This window comes from Cornus florida, unplaced genomic scaffold (assembly GCF_030987335.1).
Source record: "Cornus florida cultivar Cherokee Brave unplaced genomic scaffold, ASM3098733v1 CherokeeBrave_3.0.0_Hap2_Chr06, whole genome shotgun sequence".
In the NCBI taxonomy this organism is placed as follows: domain Eukaryota; kingdom Viridiplantae; phylum Streptophyta; class Magnoliopsida; order Cornales; family Cornaceae; genus Cornus; species Cornus florida.
Window position 1 is genome coordinate 101,777,490 of NW_026775576.1, and position 22,900 is coordinate 101,800,389.

A 22,900-nucleotide genomic window follows, 5' to 3' on the forward strand; every position below is an offset into this window, starting at 1 on the left:
CTGGCTCATGCAATGTCTCTATTCAAATTAACAGGGGTCAATCGTTCATTGTATTATTATTCTTGTGCATGAACGCAAAGAGTAGCTTCTCGTAACAAGAGTGATAAGAGTCTTGGTGCATAAGTCCTTTGGCCCAATGCTGAATAACTAAAAACTCAAATTTATTTGGATAACTAAAAAAAACTCCCCGATCATAAATGAATGGGAGCTTCAATTCGAGATCTCATGCACTAGTTAGTGGCTTCACTAGCTAGGAGTGAGGAAAGAGATCACTGAAAATGTACGTTGTTACAAAGGATTGGGTCAACTAAAATCCTCTCATGCAAAACAATCTTGTCCCCTCCAGTTAGTGATGCACATTAAAAAAATATTGTGATGTTCTACCTTACATCACAACATTTTCTTGTGATGATTAACTTTAACCTTGCATCACAACATTTTCGTAATGTTACATCACTAGGGGGGGCAGGTCTACTGTTTCGCAAGAGAGGATTTTGATCCCCTAGGCTCCTACTCCATAGGTCCATATTTAGTAAGTTACTCGGTGTTTATTCCTGTTTCGGGAACGTACACAACAAACAATGAAAGATGAACTTCATCGTATAGCCAAGAAATGAAATTAAACCAAGCTACTGAAGAAGGAAAAATTTCAATGTTATGGGGTGTTATATGCACTAGTTGGAATTGTCTCACACACACACAGCCTCAACATATAAATGATGTTGGTGATACTCCATATTTTGGAAACTTTTCTTTCCAAGCTCTATTTCACATACCACCACCCCAAATTCAGGCACTTCCATGAGGAACGTGATTTGGGATCTCTCCTTCGTTATCCAAGGGCATATATTGCGCCATGATCGCCCGAATTTCTGAATCCATATATCTCTGCAAAAATTTGAGGTCAGAGAACATATTAGAGCTGTTATACCATTCTAGACCATAACAAAACACTGTTACATGCACTTGGATCACAATCTGAATATTTCTTCAAGTAACAAAATATTTTTTCAGGGACTTTTACCCACTGTTTGGGGCAAAAGGTTCAACTTCAAAAACCCATTCAAACATCCATCAACATTAAGCTTGTTTAATAACTCCACCGAATCTTCAAATTCCATATGTCAAATTCATTTAAGGTATAAATTATAATGTGGCAAATTGGCATGTGAAATTTTGGAATATCTATATATAAAAGAACTTCTTAATTTATTAATATTGTCTTTTAATTAAACAACAAAAAAAAAAAAAAAAATGATCTGCCAAGTTTTTTAAAATGCAAGTTTTAATTATACGGGAGACCCATATATTAAAATAATAGGAACAATTCATTTGGCATATCAAAAAATTGCATGCCAAATTTGACATATTTGATTCTATGCCAAATGACAACCACACATTTGACTATTTGGTTGGTGGAGGAAAACTTGTATGCCAAAACTATATGTTCGATGCGCCACCTACTAGATTAGGGTGAAGATGCTCAAAAGGATCTACTTTTTTCTTTTTAAAATTATTTATAAATTATTTTATTCACTCTCCGTGGCTCCATTTGGGAGAAGCGGCGGAAAATCAAAATAAAAAATGGGAGGAAAAACATTTCCATAAGAGTTAAAGACTGCCATCTCTCTATACACATCTATATATATATATATCTGGTTGACCACAAAGGGAAGGGAAAGGAAATATTTTACCAATAACCCGACACACTGACATTAATACAATGGTAATATTAGAGAAAAATATGAAAATATGAAGGTTCTTTCCTACATCTTTCCTTCCTACAAAATGATAAGTTTCACTCTACCATCGTGTGTCAATCAAATTCAAAACCTTCCATAGTCTCTCAATTACTGAGTTCATTCAAGATGACCAGAGGATCTCTCTAACATCATCTCTGTATTTTCAGCCCCTTCCATCATCATTCTGTTCATACATATGTCCCACAAGTACTAAGTTCATTGGGACAATTAATAACGGATTTCTTCCATTTATTGTTTATTTATTTTGTAATTGTCAGTCCCTCATTCCCTGTTTCACTCGTGGCCCCATATCACTTCCCTTCTATTAAACTTGAACTTGTTGGAAAGTTAATAGATCAAGATCCATTTAAAATTCTGCTTTGGTAGGAACATTGAAAGCCTAAATTACAGCAAAGAAATGAAGACATACCCGGATTCTGTACTTGTACACTGCATATCCCCCAACTCCAGCAGCAGCCAAACCAAGAATTATAACCCAAACAAAGCTCCAGCTGACCTCTGTATTACCATGTTTACCTGCACCCTCCCAATAGTGAAACTTAGCCACATAAACCAAATATAGATAGAAAGGGTAATAAGAAGATATGGAACTGCAGCTACTACATATGGAGGAGCTCTGGAGTCCTAATACCCCCAAAAAATTACACATTCCAACAACTGTCTCATGGCAGTAAGCCCGCCTTAAATGCAACTAAATTTGCAGTTAGCAAATGAGGAAAATCCCATGGGTTGTAAGTTGTGTTTCTTTGTGATGTATTAATAGAATTTTCATTTCTAACCAGAGTCCTCACACTCAAGAAGGAGAGAAATGCTCATACTCACTTATACAAGTATCATGTTCTTGCATGTACAATTGATTGCCACTGCAGCTGCAATTGTAACTGCCCCAGGTATTCTTGCATTTGCACTCTGGGCATTGGCAGACTAATTTATCTTTGCATTCATCAATATCTGGAGCATAGTGAAGAAGAAAAAAAGGGGTGAGATATTCAGTGAATTAGCCATTAGCAGTTCTAATGGGTCCAGGTAATCACTGGATTATTAGTTTCATTGACAGGTCAGAGCCCCATCAACCCACATATATGTATGGCGAAGGGGAAAACAAAATAAGCACAAGTACTTAAACAAGAGAAACTACTGAAGATCTAAAAACCACTAGATCAGTAATACTTTGGAACATTCATAAAACCCCTAGATATGAAAACACAGGTACTATTCTCACAAACAGCCCAAAAAGGCCGCCCCCAAAAAAATATGTATATATTGAGAAGGGCAGAGTGACACTAATATTAAACATAATGGGCATGGGCTCAATAATCTTGTAAAAACCTTGATATTCACAACATAACTTGGAAAACCAGATCAGCGAATGTAGTACCTTCACAACTATTGACTCCATCACCCTTGAATCCCGGTGGACATTTGCAACCTTTTGAATGGTCGTCCTGAAAAGTACAATAACCCCTTATAATTACTGTTTTTTGGTGAATATCCACTTAAACAGTAAACAAGAAAATGTCACAATATGTATCAATATATATAAAAATATTAATAATACAGAGGGGAGGAAGTTAAAATTACTTACAATACAAGCAGAATACGTCCTGCCATCCTGAGTCTTCCTCCAGCAGCCTCCATTATTTATTTCACACCGTAGAGCTCCAGAGGCTGCTTAAGCAAAATATATACATGAACATAATGTATTGAAAGAATTTCATGAACACGTGATGCAGAAGTCTTATAATCTAGATGTTTTATAGCCAGTTCAAAGCATAGGACAATCCCTTGATATGAAATGATATCTTGCTTCTTAAATCAACAGCAATTTATGTCAAAGACACCTTTTAAAATACACCAAACATTTGTGCCAAGCATAGCATGATCATAGATTAGTAACTCCCAAGAAAGTCCAGAAAAGGAAGAAAACTCCTCATTATATGATATATTAGGACCAAGGTTCGCAGTCGCCGTGTAACCGACTCGGGCGAGTATCAATCTTACATAACGGTATTGGTTATTGCAGTCATGAATATTTTTTTTAAACACGCAAATAGTGACCAAAATGCACTGATACCCGATTTTTTACAACATAATTCGATAAAGATTTTTTTAAAAATAAATTTTGGTGAATTTTGATGAATTTTTCAAAAATAATTTAGCATAAGTAATTAACTATTAAGGAATTTTAAGTTGCTCCAAAAGAGAATCAAGAATCTCTCATAAACGTATTTCAAAAGAGAATTTTGAAAATGAGAAGGTTTTGATTTAATGTAGTGACGTCATGTAAAAAAAATGATTTAATTTTGTGGAAGATTGGAATTAAACCCTTTAATTCATTGGGTTTGCCGATAAAAACATCAATGCAAGTATCATGAGCATTATATAAAAACTTAAAACTTTTGATACAAACATTTACCTTCACAATGAGTATAACCATCACCAAGAAACTTTACACCCTGCACAATAGGGCATTCACACACTCTTCCCCGGAAAGTATCCTGCAGCAACCTTACATATATCAGACCAATGGGGAAAAAACATACAGTATCAAATTGAACCAAGAAGACTACTAAAAGAATTGAACATTAAAATGGTTGCGTACCCTGCATGCAGTAATGTTAGCAACCTTATCCTGCCAGCATCCACCATTGTTTTCCAAACACTCATTTGTTTCTATGCCTGCAAAGAAAGAACATGAAAAATAAATAAATAAATTATACAAAAACTTGTACAAAATACATGTCTGTCCTTAAGAATTTATCATCCACAAAGAACGAAAAGCAATGCTATAAAATATGGCTTGATACATCCAGAAAGAACAAAAACCAATACTACATATGCTGCCTACAATCTCAGCTAACATGAAATTCAAAATGTCAAATTGGAGTTTAGATGGTGGTCTAGAATTTGGTCGATAAATGCATATTAAAGTGTGGACATTCCAAGATTTTTTTTTTCTCCCCTGAAGTCAAAAAAAATTCCCATCCTATGTTTCATCCATTTTCATGGAGAATTTAGACTTATATTTAATACTCATATGTGGATGAAACATGCTACAACAGTACAACTACGAGAAGCCTTGCAAAACTTGAAGTGTTTGCACTAACTTCCACTATCTTCTTACAATAATGAAAATAATATTTGATGAAGCCAAAAAGGCAAGGCTTCAGCTCCTCAAATATTTTTTACGGTTAGATGGTTGCATCAACAGAGAAAGAAAAACCAAAACTCCTCAGAAAGGAAATCTGCTAACAGCAAGCCAAAAAATTATAACAGGTATTTAAGGAAATCTCCAAACATCAGAAACCAAGCAAGAAGATTGTAACAATTATTTAATTAATGAGGTTTTAATTGAAATTGAGATAATAACATCCATGGTGGAGTTACTTCCATAATAACACCAAAAGAGTGACTCATCCTAAATTCAGAATTCACCCATTCATTGTATTGTGAATGGCAGCAATTTAAGAAGAAAAAAGAAATTAAATGAGAGTGAACTTAGTAACTAAAGACAAAGTTTAGAAGTGATGACCATCGCTTAAACAAATGGCAGGCTCAGTGGTCTCTTGGAATCCTGAACAGATGGCTTTCAGAACTGCCCCCCTGTCAAGTTTACCTGAAAAAACCCAGAAATACAGTTGCAGATGCCAATTCTTAAAAAAACAGAGCTACCGAAGATCCTAAAATACAGTTTCTTTAACCTCTATATTGCCTGTTGTTTATAACAAGAGTTGGCAATATAGTCACATCTCCACGGGTGCCTTTGCCGATCTGAAACCATAATTGCAAGAAAACACGCAAGATAGCTATCAAAACAATGCACACAAAGAATTGCTGAGAAGACAAGGACACAAGAATAATAATAGGATTCAGTCTCTCAGAAGGCATACTTGTGCTTCTTGTTCAGCCTTCAGAACTGGATTGTCTACATCTGCATCAGTATCACCTATGCATTCGCCTATCTTCTTGAGATCAATCCCTTCAAAATTTCTCAAAATAAAAGAAGACAAAAATTAGTCATTTTACCTGAGATACTAGAAGATGAATTAGCACCCATCTGCTCATACCCCAATAAATCCAAACAGAAAACTCAATAGCAACAGGGAAATTGTTTTCTCATAGTTCCCATATAAAATGTATCAGTGAATTCACATAAAATCTGAAGGCACTTGATTCAGAATCCATATATGTACAGAACTTCTGATTTCAGAGAATAAAAACAGTGGTTAAGTGACAACTATACACAACTCCCAACATTTAGACCCATACATATATAGTGATAAATTCACAAAAGAACATGTCAGAGTGAATATCACCTTTAATGAAAAATATGTTACTAGTACGAACATCAACAAATCAGGCAAGATTATAAAAAAAGTTGGCAGCTACAATAGAAAACAAATTGGAGATATTAGTAAGTAATTTACTTTTTTCTTTTTCTATTTTTGGTTCTTTTATTTGGTTGGTCTATTTTTTACTTTTTTGCTTACTCATGTTTTTTTGATGCGATAGTGTTTGGGGATTATGTAATAATCGATAACTAAAATTGGAGTCTGGGGATTCTGTGAACTAAATTGATGTCAGATGACAGAAGAATGGCACTGTTGCAAAGACTTGTGGATGTGTTGATCATGCAAGCAATTGCAAGAAAACACACAGACTAGATCAGCAAAAGGTAGTGGAGAATATGACATTCAAACATATATATATATTTCATTGTGTAAGTAAATGTACATTACATGCTGTGAAAAATAAGGATTTATTAAGTAAATGGACATATAATTAAAGATCCAGGAAGTTATTAGTCATAACGTGACCAAATTTGACAAAAATGCCATAAGAAATTATTAAAGAATAATGTTAGTTCAAGACATAAGTCTTTAAACAAAATCAACTACTCAGAAACATATATCGTCTTTCCGAAATTACTCCAGACTAATTAAGAATTTACAATTTGGTAGTGAGGAATGACCAGAATCTTCCAGAATTAGGAATGATTGCAAAATATTAAGTAATATGCAGTAAATTGGAGGCAACTACACTGAAGACTGTATGCATGCTACGGTACTTCCATAAAATTCAGCGTGCTCTTTCACCTCTTTTAAGCCACTTAACACAAAGGGAAATTCTTTACAATCAGTGAATATATAAACGACAAACTGACACATTAAGGCAATTTGAATTGAAAACCTACCAAGTGATTGGATAACTTGATCAGCACACTCTTTGTTATACTTTTTCTCTTTCATTGGGCAACGGATTGCAAAGTCGGTCACATAGTCCCACCAAAGCCACGGTCTTCTGCTTTCATTGGCTACTTTAAAAACACAAGCTTGGCGTAAATTTTGAACCACAACATCCTTCCCATCATACCCTATGCCGAAGTCCTGCTCAGGATCTGGAGCACAGTATCTCCCATGATTGATGCACTGAGATTTGCATTGCTTGCTTAAAATAAAAGCCTCTGGGCAATACCAAGTTATATAGTGAGGAGTGAACTGAGTATATCCTTTCCGCTCAAGTATCTGAGCTGCTCCTTTAAAGTTCTTCACAAACTCAATCTGACTCTCACATTTAGGTCCACACTCATCGTTGCTATTTGTCCAGAACTCATATTCAACCCGCTCATCAGGATGTGGAAGAGCCTCCGTCCAATCAAGATTTAAGTTAACCATCTCACCATTAGATAGTGCTTTCTTTATTTTATCCCCAAAAGCTTTGCTAATAAGTGCTGAGGGAATAGATATGTTCTGCAGATAATCAGCTCGGGCATCCTCTTCTTCTGGGGTATCCATAGTGATCAATGGTTCATCTCTATCATCCGCAACAAGAATAGCTGCTGCTCCAGCATTCTGTGCATTCCAAGCCTTCAGGGTAAAGTAACAATCTGACAGAACAGCAAGCTTAAAAATAAGAAGGTATGTTGGAGAAAATCATAGAACAGCAAGCTTAAAAACAAGGTGTGTTGGAGAAGATCATAGAAATGCACGTGGACACCAAAACATTGTTCCATGCAAGTTTTAGTTCACAATCCTCGCACTTGGCCAAGTCACTATATATATATATATATATAATGACCGAACTATATATATATACACGAACACTTTTTGTGTCAAGACAACACAAATTTAAGGGCCAATAATTGCATTAGCTTCTCTTTCGTAAAACAAACGCACAGAGAGAAACACACACACACACACACATATATATATATATGTATGTATCCAATTTTAGCTAAGTTCATCATGATCATCATCCTTGCCTTATATTCCATATGAATGGTGTCCCAATTAAAAAATAAAATGATATTAACTGAAGGAAATAAAGACATTTAAGGTACAGGGGAGCAAGGGCCTTCTAACTTTAACTTTCACAATATTTCTATGTGATTTTATCAACTTTTCTGATGCAGCTAAAAGTCCAATGCAACCTTCTAAAAAGCACATTAATTCCCATGAACTGATTACACTCCTAAGAACTAAAAGGCGTTTTAAAGAAGTTATTAACTAGGGCTTAGCTATGACTTGCCAATTAAACATTGTAACAAACTTCTGGGTTACTACTTTTATGAATTCTAGTATTCATGTCACTGAAATTGTGAAACACAAAACTTTCTATATAATACATTATAAACCATTATAGCAGTATTTCACAACCAACCCACGTAGAATTAGCTATTTTTCATCATTTACCAAACATGAAATCACATAAACAATAGTATAAGCTAAAAAAATCAAAATTCACACCATGTGCTTAGCCCAAGTGGTATCTCCTCCTTCCAAATAAATGAGTGTGTGTGTGTGATTTATTTACCTAAAAATAAAAATAAAAAATTCAAAATTCATAGAAATACACTACCAGTTTTAATGGCTACATAATAGTAAAAGCAAAGAAGTGATGAAAACATAAATCGAAGACATGAAATTCAAATATATATATATATTAACCTCCTCGATCGGCAAGAAGAAAGACTGGTAAGCCTCCGGGCTTGGATTTGAAGGAGATTTCAACATCATCGAAGCTCTTGCAAGCCTTTTGATTGGCTTTTGGGTACTCCACTGTACCAACCAAAGTTCCTCCGTACTGAGGAACTCCAAAATTCCCAATTGCACATTCATAAACATCTTTCAACCAGTCAGGTGAAGTAACCTTCAAGCTGTTCTTCTCCACCACAAATCTACCCACACACGACCCGTATAAAACAAACCAAACACACACCAAAGCTCCAAGCTTAGTACCCATCATCTTTTTTCTCTCAACCCACTGAAAGAAAATGACCCAGCTCAGAAAATCAAATCCAACGTCTTTTTCTCTGGAAACCCAGTAATTCTAAACTAGGATGATCATAAATATATATATATATATATAAAGATCAAATTTTTGCTCCGTATCTTTTCTGGGTTTTTAGCTGAATTTGAACAGGGTTAAAAGGAAAGAGTTTTGGGTGTTTGGAAGAAAAGAATCTACGAGGAAAAGAAAAGATGGTTGAAGAATTGTAAAAGACTATAGACGCGTTTATTACCAAGCATAGACTTTGAACTGATTTGGGTCGTCTTCGATAGAGTTAGTTATATTGAGTAGAAAGCAAGTAGGAAGTACAAATGGGAGATCTAAACCGCCATTGATGAAGGAAACAAAAAAGGAAAAGCATTTTTTGCTTTATCGTGATATAAGTAATAATAATCAACGGCTCAGATTATGTGTGATGAAGTGAGGCTCACTTTATTACATGGATACAATTACAGTGTAGCAATCATGGTGTTAATCACGGAGGTGGGTCCCACTGAGTTATACGCATGTTAGCAGCTTGCATGCTCGCCACGTGTCCTATTGATTGGCTAACGGACATCAATATAAGGTACAGCAACATATCTACCGTGGAGTTGAAGTAGCTTAACACGTAGGTGCATGAACTCCTTTTGGTAATGATCATATATTTTTGTTATAATTTATTTTTACAGTTTTTTTTTTCTTTTTTATTGATAATTAAGATTTATTAGATAGAAAAAAAAAATAGAGATTAGAGTTCTAAAATGGTAAAATCAAAACGTAATTTCTATATTAAAAGTCTATGAATAGTTGAATTAAAAGTATTAAAGAGATTTAAAATATGACTCCACATACATATATAGCTCAAGTAAATTAGTTCCAATTTAGAATTCTTTAATCTTCACTTTTTGAAACACATTTTTTATCTTTCTTTCTTGCTCAAATTATTTTTAACTTTTTTTTTTAAATAAATTTTTTTTGGTCTATATATTATGCCAAAATTAGATTATGTAAGCATGGATTATGAACTAATTTACTCATAGATAATTTTATGTTATATTCACTTTTATATAAAGAACAATATATTAGAATATATTTTATAATAAACTTCTAACTTCATTGCTAAGTCTTGTGCCATATATTCATGCAACTATTCACCGGTTGGACCATTTAAAAAACAATCACATCAAACTTATATTTTTTTTTTTCTCCTTATTTAATCGATCAAGTTGAGAGGTCACTTTTATAGATTAGTCTCTTGTCTCGTTCTTTTTTAAAGTGAACGGTGATTAGCACTATCTCCATCTCATATTAATTATTACAAAATGTGACTCACAAGTTTTATGGATTAAAATTCTGAAGTTAACATTTAATATGAAATAGAAATGATATATAAATATATGAAAGGATTGTGACTAAAAAAAATTAAAAAATAATAAAAGATAATAGTTAGTTAAAATTTTAGAATTGAATATTTAATATGAAACAAAGAGAATAATCAATATACTAATGATATGTGTGTATTATTTGGTGTTGAAATAAAATTTGGGACAAAATTGTGAGGTTGATTTCAAATAAATTTTAAGACACTCTTGTTTTTTGTACTGTATCATATTCTTTCTGTCCCAAAATAAGTGTCATGTTTTTTTTTATTATTTATTTTTTTTTATTTTTTTTATCTGTTCCAAAATAATTTTCACTTTTTTTTTTTAAATAATATATTTCACATCTTTCCATATATGTTATTTAAGTTTTAAATTTTAAATTTAAATATTCAAAACTTAAAAATATAATTTAACAACTTTTTAGAGAGATAATACATATCTTATATGTTCTCTTAAAAATTACTTCCTCCTTTGTGTTAAAATAATTCCGCACTTTAAAAATTGAGACTCACATTATGAGTTACAGTAAAACATGTGTCACAATTCTCAAAGTATTAAACTGTTTTGAGACTTATAGAGAACTATTATCCAAAAATAACACTTAAATGGAAAGGAAAGGAATATTAATTATTAAATTGGAACATTGTAGGATGTGCCTCTGATAATTTAACAATTATAAAGTCATGACATCAAGCGAAAAAGGCAATTGAGTCAGTTTAAATTGTTTAATAGTGTGTTTAACAGTTGCACTTTACAGTGTGTCGGCAGATGGCATTAAAAAAGCTTTCTTACTCATGAAGCACGTGGACCTTGTCACCATCAAATTATGCTTGAAATGCCATGTGGAGCTAATTAATAGGACCGTCATGAATCTAATGGACTATCAATACAATTATATTTATATATATGAGGCACAGGAACCAAACAAAACAACCACTGAAACAAAACTCAGAACCACGATAGGTACTGCACTTATTTAAAACGTGGTGTCAAAATGTGTACGTCTTTTTCATTTCGTGGAAAATCCATATATCACCTCTCCTTTTATGCCATACATACAGTAATGATTCCAATAGTATTACCATCGAATCAAGTGTGCAAGTGGGACTACTGCACACAAACTAGAAGTAAAATGCAATAACATGACACTTTTACCCTTCTTATCAAGTTCCTTTAACGCATAAATCTGAGAATTATTGAGATCCATAAAAAGACTATATGGGTTTTGCTAGACAAACGTGGCCATTGCAAGAACTTCAAATAAAATGTCCCAATGCGAAGTTAGAAAAATCCATATTTAAATTGGATTTGGTGAAGACCATCTTCCCCTTTTCCCCTATTTTTCCTTCCAAACCAAAATCTTAGATCGCTATAATTTTCCATGATTGGTTATGGGCTTTAATCATCAATGAGCATTAAGCATGCTCTGTACTATTTTTAATGGACTTGGTTAACAGGTTCAATAGTGGGCTTAGAAACAATAACGAGGCCTTTAAGTGTATGATATGTTATGCGGGTTAAATGGGTATGGGCCTCATGAGCTTAATGCTCTCATGAGGCCTCTAAGCCCCTTCACAATCTTAATGGGCCAGCCTTCGACATTATTTAGGCCCCCAATTACTTATTAAGCAAGATTTTTAAAAAGAACTCAAATTTCACTCATTTGCTTAATGAAGGGGAGGTCCAATGCTCCATTCAAAAAGCAAAGGCCCATTTACAAAATGCCTTTATCTTTCTCAAAGTGGGGCCATTTTAACTGCTGTTTATCACGCAATACACATTCCTGATGATTATAAGAAATAACATAAATATCTATCTGTGTTGAAAGTTCTAAAAACAATATGATGGCTTTACTTCTTCTCTTTTCTTTTTTCTTCTTTTATATATATATATATATATATATATATATATATATATATATTTTACTCCCTCCACCCTAAAATATCATCTTGTGAGTTTGTCCCAAAATAAATGTTCATCTTGAGTCTATCACAATTCCCAAGGTGGACGCCTATTGTGAGTTTTATCAAGTATTTTTTTGCTACAAGCGTTATCATACACGTCACATTCCTGGATAAAGAGGGGTGAAATAACCTTTATAAGTATAAAAAATAACATAAATATCCATGTTGAAAGTTCTAAAAACAATATGATGACTTTGCTTTTCTTTTTTTCTCTTATATATATATATATATATATATATATATATATATTCCAAAATTTCTCTTTTATATATATATATTATAGCTTTTATGTAGTATTTGATTAAACATCAGCCAAAAATACTATCACACCCCATCAGGTTTGGTTTAATTTGCTCTGACACCCTTTTTTTAAAATTAATAAAATAAAAAACCTAAATTACGCTTCATTATTAAAAGTACATGTTATCCTTAATTTGTTAGACATTTATGCCCCTCACATGTTATTATACCTCATCCACGTGTCAACAATTTATTGGCGGTTGACCTTATATATATATATATATATATATATATATATATATATATATATATATATATATATATATTATTTTACCTTAAATTCTCACTAATTGTTGTGATGACCTTGGTTTTTTAAGCTAGTGTGTCCTGTGATGAATCGAAGTTTGACCCATTAACGGGTCCCGAATGCAGAAGCGAAAATAGAAACCAAATCTCTAGAGATGTTACACATCTCTGAGACGCCAAAGTGACCATCCATGAGGCCACAAAACTCAACGAGAACGAACGCGGAAAAAAAAGTTCAAAAAAATAGACCAAGTGTGCCCCCAAGGGCAAAATGGTCTTTTCACACATAAACGAAAGTCTCGAGAGATGTACATCAACCCTAAGACACAATCACGACTTCCCATAAAAGCCACAAAAATAAAAGGAAAACAAACGGAAGCGACGTTTAAAGTAAAACGGATAAGTTTAGCCCTAAGGGCAAAATGATAATTTTTAAAAATATGTGGGTACTACCGAGCATATCATTGGATAGACAACAAAAAATTAACGAAGTTAGACTCAAAAATCACTTGATTCGGAGTCCGGATGAAGAAGAAAGAGCGAAAACAAAAATAGGCGTCGTCGCGGCTGAGGGAGGCACGTAAGGGCACCGATGCGCGCGCACCCTTTCGCACGCTGTGCTCGCGGCTAACATAGCAGCTGACAGCAACCCATTTTCAGAACAAAGAGCTGTTTCACCCTTAGATGAATTTTTTTTGAAAAAAACACAAAGAAGAAACCCTCCTTAAAATCAAATTTTCTACCTGACCATGTCAAAAGAAAATTTTAATTTTGATGTGAAATTCCCAAAATACCCTTGTGCTCAGTTTTGACAAAAAACTTAAAATGGAGTTTTGCTTCAAGTGTTCATTTTGACAAATATGAAGTTGTGGGCTAAAACGATTGTACACGCAAACGTAAATAGTGTTTTAAAGCGTGCGGGAATGGTCCGTGACTTCAAGTATGTCCGATACAAAATTCGACCTATCAAACCTCAAATTTTGCCTAAAATGACATTTAAAAGTAAAAAACCAAAACACATAAATGAAAACAAAAAGGCTTTTGGCCCTTGGCCATACCTCAAATATATTAAATGAACTCTAATGAGTGTGCTCGTGCACACTTTATACCATCCGATTTGAAAATGATAACTTAAAACTTTATGTTTTCCTATTTTTCAATAATTATTGCCTTTAAAGGAAATTTACAAAACTAAAGTGTCAAGACGAAAACGAAATGGTGTTTGTCCCCACACCTCATACATATAAAATGAGCTTCAGAAAATATACATACGTTCACATTACATGCCTTAAGGCAAAAACGACATATTTAACTTAACTAAGTATTATAACTTTCTAAGTAAAACTTAAACATGCTAACACTTGCATGCAAACAAAAATACATTTAAAAGAACTTCAAATCAACAAAATAACCTAGGGATGTTATACATCCAGAAACCATGTCTTCTTGTTTGAAACAAATCGCATCCAGCGGGGTGAGTAACTTACATTACTTGTAGGAAATGGATATGCGTATAACCTAAGTTTTGCAAGTTAATATAAATTGATCCATGTAGTTCATGCCACCTAACGTCTATGTCAAAGATGAGACTAAATGAGCATCTTAAGCTACTTTAAGGCAATTCTAGCATAAACTATAATATTTATGCAATTAAATAACATAGGAGCATACGATACAACGCAAAAAGATAAAGATTATCAAAGTTATCAACTTGAAATTTAAAATGCGAAAACAACTAAATGATACGACTTAACATAATTGGAACATCTAATACAACGCGACAAGACATAGATTATCAAAATTATCAACTTAAAATCTAAAATGCGAAAACAACTAAGTGATACAACTTAACATAATTGGAATATCTAATACAACGCGACAAGACATAGATTATCAAGGTTATCAACTTAAAATATAAAATGCGCAAACAACAAATTATAACAATTTAGTTCTATTAACTTGAAATGAAAAGTGAAATCAACAAAGATGGATACTCGGACATCACGTCGGGTTAGACCGACAACGTGGTTACTAACCCATGGATAACCTTCCTTATGTGCACACTAGACTGTAGGGGGAACTTGTATCCCCCGTACGAGAATCATGCCCTAGCCGTAGTCATCTTATGACGTCCCAAGTTTTCAAAATTAAGAAATTGTGTAACAACGTATATATTAACATATATATACAAAATAAAAATCTATCTACCATACACAAACCAATTTTGAAAACACACAATACATGCTCTAAGTTCACAACTATTATGGCATACAAAATATCGAATCTTTAGTGTGCGATTCGTTACACGCTGTAACAATATTATTCAATATTGAAAAATAATCTCATGAATATAATACAAGTCCAAAATTATGATTTAAACATACAATCAACATCTAACATATGAATAAATCATTAATGTAATAAAAATGAAAATTAATTAAATAAACTAATTAATTTTCTTAGATTTTAAATCTCATTCAAATATTCTCAATTTAATATAGGGTTAATTCCACCTACACCTCTGACGTTTGTCTATATTTCACTTACAACCCCTCTATGTTTCAAAATTCCACCTACCTCCATTGAACTTTTGGTCTATGTAACAAATTACCCCTATATTTAAAATGACATTTTTAACCTCACTAATCAATACAAAATTACAAAATTACCCTTAATTTATAAACTCAAAAGGACAACTGTGTCCTCATATCACCGAACCAATGACACTCTGTGCAACCGTGCCCTCATATTGACAAACCTCTGCAAATCTCACTATGACGGTCACCACCACCGTACAATCCATCCCAATCTGAAGAAAATTCTAATGGGTATCTCTCAAACACAATACAATCCTCTTCATTAATCGTCATCTGTTTTGACTCCCACCAACACTTCTGAGAAAAATGACATAATCGGCACTACCATCCCCAACCCCGACAGTCGGCAGTTGAAATAAATGGAGAGAAAAAATAAATCTCAACCACAAGCAACCACCGCTGGAGCACTACCATCTGGTTAATCCCCATCCCGTAATCGGCAACACCATCCAGTCCATCTCCATCCCAGTAATCGGCACCACCATCCCCACCAAACCAACAATGGCGCCAATGGCAGATAACATATTCCGACGAAATTGACTGCTATAGTCAACGCTTTTCGCCTTCTTCACCCTATTTTTGTCAGGAATTGGAATGGGAAGAAGCATGAAAATCCGGTTGTGTCTCTGTTGGTCGGAGCGTTCATGGAGCTTGGAGCTTTAGTTTGTGGAGTTGATTACTGTCAACAGCTGAAATGGAATCAGACCCTGTAAGAATATTCCTGTAAGAATATTCTTCTATAACTTACTTTTTTCACTTGTCATAGAGCACAATTTGCCTTGGGAGTTGCAAGACCTCTCTTGCCTACCATATAATGTGATTTCTTCAATTGGCTCCATAAATAACCTAATGGTATCTTTCTATTTTTATTTTATTTTATCATCTTTAGTATTTATAAAATGTTTTAGAACAGTGTAGGCTGGAATCTACTAATATCGACTATGTTGCCCATAATCCTTCATGGATCTTATCAAAAGGTAAGGCACATGGTATGTTAAATCAAAGTAGCCATGCCAATGAAATAAGTAGATAGCAAAAAAGATAAGATCGCACATCTAAATAATTGGGACGCAAAATTGTTGCCAAAGATTTACACCATCTGTTGTTTCTATTTTTTCGGCATTTTATGTAGAACCAGAAAATTTTGTATCCTTGTTATTTTCTTTTGTCTTAAGGGAGAAAGGTCATTTCATTTGGGAACTATATTTGTAAAACTGTGTTTTGTTTCTTTTGTATTCACACCACACAATCTGATTGTCTCACGTAGCATTAGATCACAACTTTTGATGTTACACAACTTCATATTATTGGATCACGTCATACTGGAAACTTCAATTAGCACTTCATTTCCTAGGTAGCCAAGTTAAGTTGTTCAGTCCAATTTTGTAAATCAGATATACATACCTTCATAGTGAACTATCTTTCATATCCGCGTTGGAGAGAATATGAGAGAGAAAACAGAAAGGGCATTTTGGTCTTTGAATTTTATAAACAATCAATGAATAGATATTCATATATAATTGATGGGCAAAACTATAAAATCACAAAGTTTCGTTAGCAAAGTAAATGGTGGTTACACACAGAGGAGGTAAGTGGAATTTTGAAACGTAAAGGGGGTGTAAGTGGAATATAGGCAAACGTCGGGGGTATAGGTGAAATTAACCCTTTAATATATGTAAAAGATTATATCATGGTCATTACATATATCAAATCAAAAGCCTAATTAGATCATTGAAACAACTAAATAGAATTTAATTAAAATAAAATAATTAAATCTCTAGATTTTAAAACAACTTCAAATATTCTCAGTTAATATATGTCAAATAACATAGCATGGTCATTACATATATCAACTTAAAAACATAATTAAATAAGTGGAACTATCAAATAGATTTTAATTAATTCATTTAATGTAACGGCCCAAGTTTTGTAAACCCGGTGCGTTAGTGATAACCAAAAGATGACCCGATAACGGATCCAAAATGCGAAAGCAAAATGTGAAACAACGGTCTCTAGAGATACAATGCGTCTCTAAGACACCAATGTGACCCTCAATGAGGTCATGGAACCCAAAGGAAAACAAATGCGGAAGTGTCGTATCAAAAACGGACAAAAAAGAACCTAGGGGCAAAATGGTCATTTTACAAAAAAATGGATTCAAGTGCTATCGAGCACACCACTGGGAAGACAATGAAAAACTAATGATGATGGACTCAAGAATTTGATTATCCGAATTCCGGACGAAGGAGAAACGACAAAACAAAGAAAAACGAGCAATGAAGCTAAAAGGGTAAACTAGTAATTATCCAAAAATATCTGGGTGCAACCGAGCACACCGTTGGATAAACAATGAAAAATTAATCAATTTAAAAAAAAAAACTCACTTGATTTGGAGTCCGGATGAGGGAGAAAGGTCAAAAACAAAATCGACGTCGTGGCGGCCCGACAAAGGCCGTGACAGCTACAGTGTCATCAACCCACTACTGCTGCAACTGAGAGAAAAAATGGGCATCTAAACGGACTTTTCTGGAAAAATTCAAAGAAGAAACCCCCCCTAAAATCAAGTTTTCTACCCGACACGCGGATGGAAACCAAAAAAATGCATTGTAAAATGTCCAAAATACCCTCAAGAAAATCAGGTCTAGAGGTCAAAAATCATTCCAAGCTACTGCCCAAAGAAAGGAAATGGGGCTTTGGAAGGTTTTTAAATTGGCTAAATTGAAAATGCAATCTTAAAATACACCCACAAGACCCCCAAAAGTTTTGAATCGGTCGTCACGCTTTTCAAAAAAAAGTCGATGAATAGTACCAAGTATATTTGCATTAAAGTAGGCAAAAACCTGGCAGCAATGATTTTTCAGAAAAAATTAGATTTTTGAGGGCCAAGATGGCAGTTTCTGGAAAAATACAAAGAATAAACCCCCTCAAAATTGGGTTTTCTATGTGACTCGCGAGGAAAAATGAAAAAATGCATTTTGAAATACCCGAAATTCTCCTAGAACAGAATAGGGTAAAACTCCCTAAAAATGCTACTTAGAGTCTTTGTTTCATCAAGGATGGTTTTGTTTGTCAAAGTGAGCATGCAAGCATATGTAATGTGATAAAATAAATGTGTTGCAATGGCCTATGGCCTCATGGTATGTCATATGCAAAATAGAACCCTTCAATGCATTAATCTACATATCTTCAATAGGCAACAATGAAGTTCAAAGTTAGCATACATTTCACATAAGTGTCTTTGGCCCTTGGCCTCATTACAACCACATTCTAAGAGTGTCAAAAGGTGCACTTAAGTGCACATTACATAACTTAGACAATAAGTACAAGTTTTATCAAAGTAAGCAAAAGTATGACAAGATATGCTAACATATGCATATTCTATGTCATCGAAATATACTTCAAGAACTCTAGTGAGTCTAAGAATGTTGTGCATCCCACACTAAGGCTTCTTTACCTGCAAAACACCCATTAACTTAGGGGTGAGTAAACAAGTTTACTCGTAGGGAATGTATGGGTTTATCTTTGTACCAAGTTACAATCTAATACCATTTAATTCATGCTATCAAGTGACAATAGAACTTTCAACTTAACACAATGAGATGTAATTTTACAAAGTTAACAACTTGAAATTTAAATGCAAAATCAAACCAAAGTGGATACTTGGACGTCACGCCGGTCCAAACCGACAATGTGGTTACTTTAGGGTTACTAGCCCATGGGTAACCTCCCTATGTGCGCACTAGACTTGTAGAGGGACTTTCTCCCGTACTAGAACCATGCCCTAGCCATAGTCATAACAACGACATCCCCAAGTTTCCAAAATCAACATTTTGTGCACATTACATATATGTATCAACATAACATATAAATATACAATGTAAAGCCATCAACATGCACAAATCAATTTTGGAAACACAATACATGCCCTAAGTTCTCAACTAAAATGGCATGAAGAATATTGAATGATTATTATGCAATTTGCCACTAATTACAACAATATCATTCAACAACAAGAACATAACCTCAAAAGTATGATATAAGTTTAAAATCATAATTTAAACAATTTAATAAACAACTAAATTCCCTAGATTTCACTTCTCATCCAAACATGCTCAATTTAATATATGTTGTAGTACATGTCATGGTTATTATATAAATCACTTCAAAACTTGATTTAAGTCATGGGAGCATATAAATAAAAATTAATTAAATTAATTCATTAATCCCTCTAGATTTTAAAACAACTTTAAATGACCTCAAATTAACATAAGTTATGAATCAAGCCATGGTCATGCTATTTATCAAGTCTAAAGTGATTACATACAAGTCACAATTAATCATTTATTTCTCATTTTAATACAAGACAAACATATAACTTAGATATCACTATAGGAACAAATAAAATCACTTGGAAGATAAATGATAACATCCTCTACCTCAATAGAGAATTGAATCTCTATAATCCAAGCAACCAATCTCAAAATGGAAAATAAGTTTAGGGTTAATGAAGAGGGGAGTGAGAGGAAGCTTTTGTCTTCCAAGGTTTTATGTCTAAGGTGAGTGGAAGGAGGCCAAAATGAAGAAAAAACTATTAACCAAGCTTTTCTCCAATGGTGGCTAGGTTATGGTTCTTGAAGACAAGTGAAAATGAAAATGATAAAGTGTAAAATGGTAAGTGGAAGGGTTAGAAATCCTCCACTCACTATGTGCTATTACACCACCTCTCTCATACACATAATGTAAGACTAAATGGTGAACTTACACTTGTCATGAATCTATGGTTCATTCCTAAACTTAATCTCAAGCCTACACTTGTCACCATCCTATGTAAACTTCCAAGACTTAATATTGAACCTACATTTGTCAACCATCCATGCCAACAAGTGTACCAATCATAGGCCAACAAGTGGGTGAATCTCCACCCTCCACATGTCATCATCCAAGGCATCAAAGTGTTTCTATACAAATGTCAACAAGTGGACCAATGAGAGTGTGACACTTGTCACACTTTCCGAAAATTGCAAACAAGTCCTTTTTGAAAATATCTTCCAAATTAAATTGCAAAATGGTCCCTAAGACGAAAAATAATTACTTTACTTAATTACCCAAAAACCCCTCAAGTTATGGATAATTACAAAAAATCTTGTTTTCATGGCTTTTACAAAGAAAGTAAGCATTTAATATGCATTTCTACAAAAGTAAAAATGTAAATGTCATGGAATTTAAATACCATGAATGCATGCAAAACCGGAATCAAATTCGAGCACAACAAGTAAGGTTATGTAAGGAAAAACGAAAGAAACAGGAAAAAGACGAAATAGGGAAAAGACAAAATAGGAAAAAGATGAAAAAAGAAAATCGCCAAAAATGGAAAAGGAGGAAAAAAGCCGGGTCATTACATTTAATTAAAATCTTTAGGTTTTAAAACTCATCCAAATATTTTCAATTTAATATATGTCAAAGAACATGTCATGGTCTAATTTAATATCTTGTCGCAAGTTAATTCCTCTCTAAGTACAACTATGTGAATTAAATTTCATACAAAGAAAATAATTAAATGAAGATTTCAAAACTCATCCAAATATTCTCAAATTAATATATATTAAAGAACATGTCAAGGCCCAATTTAATATCATATCACAAGTTAATTTCATACTAGATACAACCATGTGAATTGAATGTCATACAAAGAAAATAATTAAATGAAGATTTCAAAAATCATCCAAATATTCTCATATTAATATATGTTAAAGAACATGTCAAGACCTAATTTAATATCATGTTAAAAACATAATCAAATAAGTGGAACTATTAAATAGATTTTAATTAAAATAAAATAATTAAATCTCTAGATTTTAAAACAACTCAAACTGCTTCCAATTTAATATATGCTAAGGAACATATCATGGCCATTACATATATCAAGTCAAAATTTAATTTAAATCAAAATAACATATAAATAAAAATTAATTAAATTAATTAATTAATTTCTCTAGATTTCAAAACAACCCTAAATGACTTTAATACAAGTTATAGATTAAGTTATGGCCTTTAACAATATCATAATTTAACTTAATTTCATACAACATACTACTACCAAAAATTTTATAATCAAGTTAAAGTCATGCATACAAATTATTCTAAGCTACATAAATATTTTAAATTCATAGATTATAAACATAAATCATCCCCTACCTCACAAGAGGATTGTTCCTCTTAAATCCAAGGGAAGCAAATGAATTTATAGATTTCCTTCAAGGATTTTGTAGAGGGAGGTGAGGCAAAGCTTTTCTATTCCAAGCTTTAAGGTCAAATGAGAATAGAAGGAGATCAAAACTAAGGTTTTAAGCCTAGATTAAGTTTTCCTTCAATGGTGGCTAGGTTAGGGTTTGAGAGAAAAGATATAAATTAAAATCAAATCAAATTACCTAAACTAGTTTTAATGTATTCCTCCACTCACTACGTGTTCTTACACTACCTCACACACACACACACTAATACAAAACTAATTTTGGAGCTTACACTTGTTAGTAATCTAAGCATCCATTCTAGGCTTAATCTTAAGCCTATACTTGTCAACCATCCAAGCCAACAAGTGCACCTATCATAGGTCAACAAGTGGATGAATCCTCACCCTCCACATGTTATCATCCAAGGCCCTTACGTGTGAACCAATGAGATGCTTACAAGTGGACCAATTGAAGTGTGACACTATTCACACTTTTTAGAAATTGCAAAAAGGTCATTCTTAAAAATATCTTCCAAATTAAATTGCAAAATGGTCCCTAAGATAGAAATTAATTACAAAATTTAATTACACAAAAACCTCAAAAATCAAGAATGTTTATAATAAATTATGTATTCATACCCTTTACGAAAAAGTAAGCAACTAGTATGCTTTTGTACAAAAGTAAAAATACAAATATCTTGGAAATTAAATATCATGGATGCATGCAAAACCGGAACTAAATCCGAGTACAAAAAGTGAGGTTACACGAAGGAAAACGAAACTTGAAAAAAGACGAAAAAATAAAAATGTCAAAAAAATAAAATGTGAAAATGACGAGGTCTGCACAAGGACGTTGTCAATCCAAAAGAAAGAATTTTGGAAAATATTCCCAAGCACTCCAAACAAGACGAAAACTCGAACTCGAAAAGGAAAAATCAACGAAAAAAAATTATCCGTAAAATTTAAGAAAAAGGAAAGGAAGAAAAATGACGAGGTCATTACAAATTATACTTTTTAAAATTATTTTAAAAGGATTATATATATATATATATATATATATAGAGAGAGAGAGAGAGAGAGAGAGAGAGAGAGAGAGGTGGTGGAGGTTTTGGGTGGGTTTGGTGGTGGTTACTGACATGGTGGCGGC

The 22,900-nt window shown here is 33.3% G+C and overlaps 1 protein-coding gene across 1 annotated transcript; it reads right to left on the reverse strand.

The window, feature by feature from the left end:
* Positions 1 to 603: 603 nt before the first annotated feature.
* Positions 604 to 9,409, reverse strand: LOC132313411 (vacuolar-sorting receptor 1-like). The gene is made up of 12 exons (XM_059812161.1): positions 8,711 to 9,409; positions 6,958 to 7,650; positions 5,654 to 5,742; positions 5,465 to 5,534; positions 5,296 to 5,379; positions 4,366 to 4,442; positions 4,180 to 4,261; positions 3,349 to 3,431; positions 3,142 to 3,208; positions 2,586 to 2,714; positions 2,173 to 2,279; positions 604 to 888 (listed from the first exon to the last, which is right to left on the reverse strand). The coding sequence occupies exons 1-12, from the start codon at positions 9,006 to 9,008 to the stop codon at positions 790 to 792; spliced, it is 1,878 nt and encodes a 625-aa protein (XP_059668144.1). The 5' UTR covers positions 9,009 to 9,409; the 3' UTR covers positions 604 to 789.
* Between the last annotated feature and the right edge of the window lie 13,491 nt (positions 9,410 to 22,900).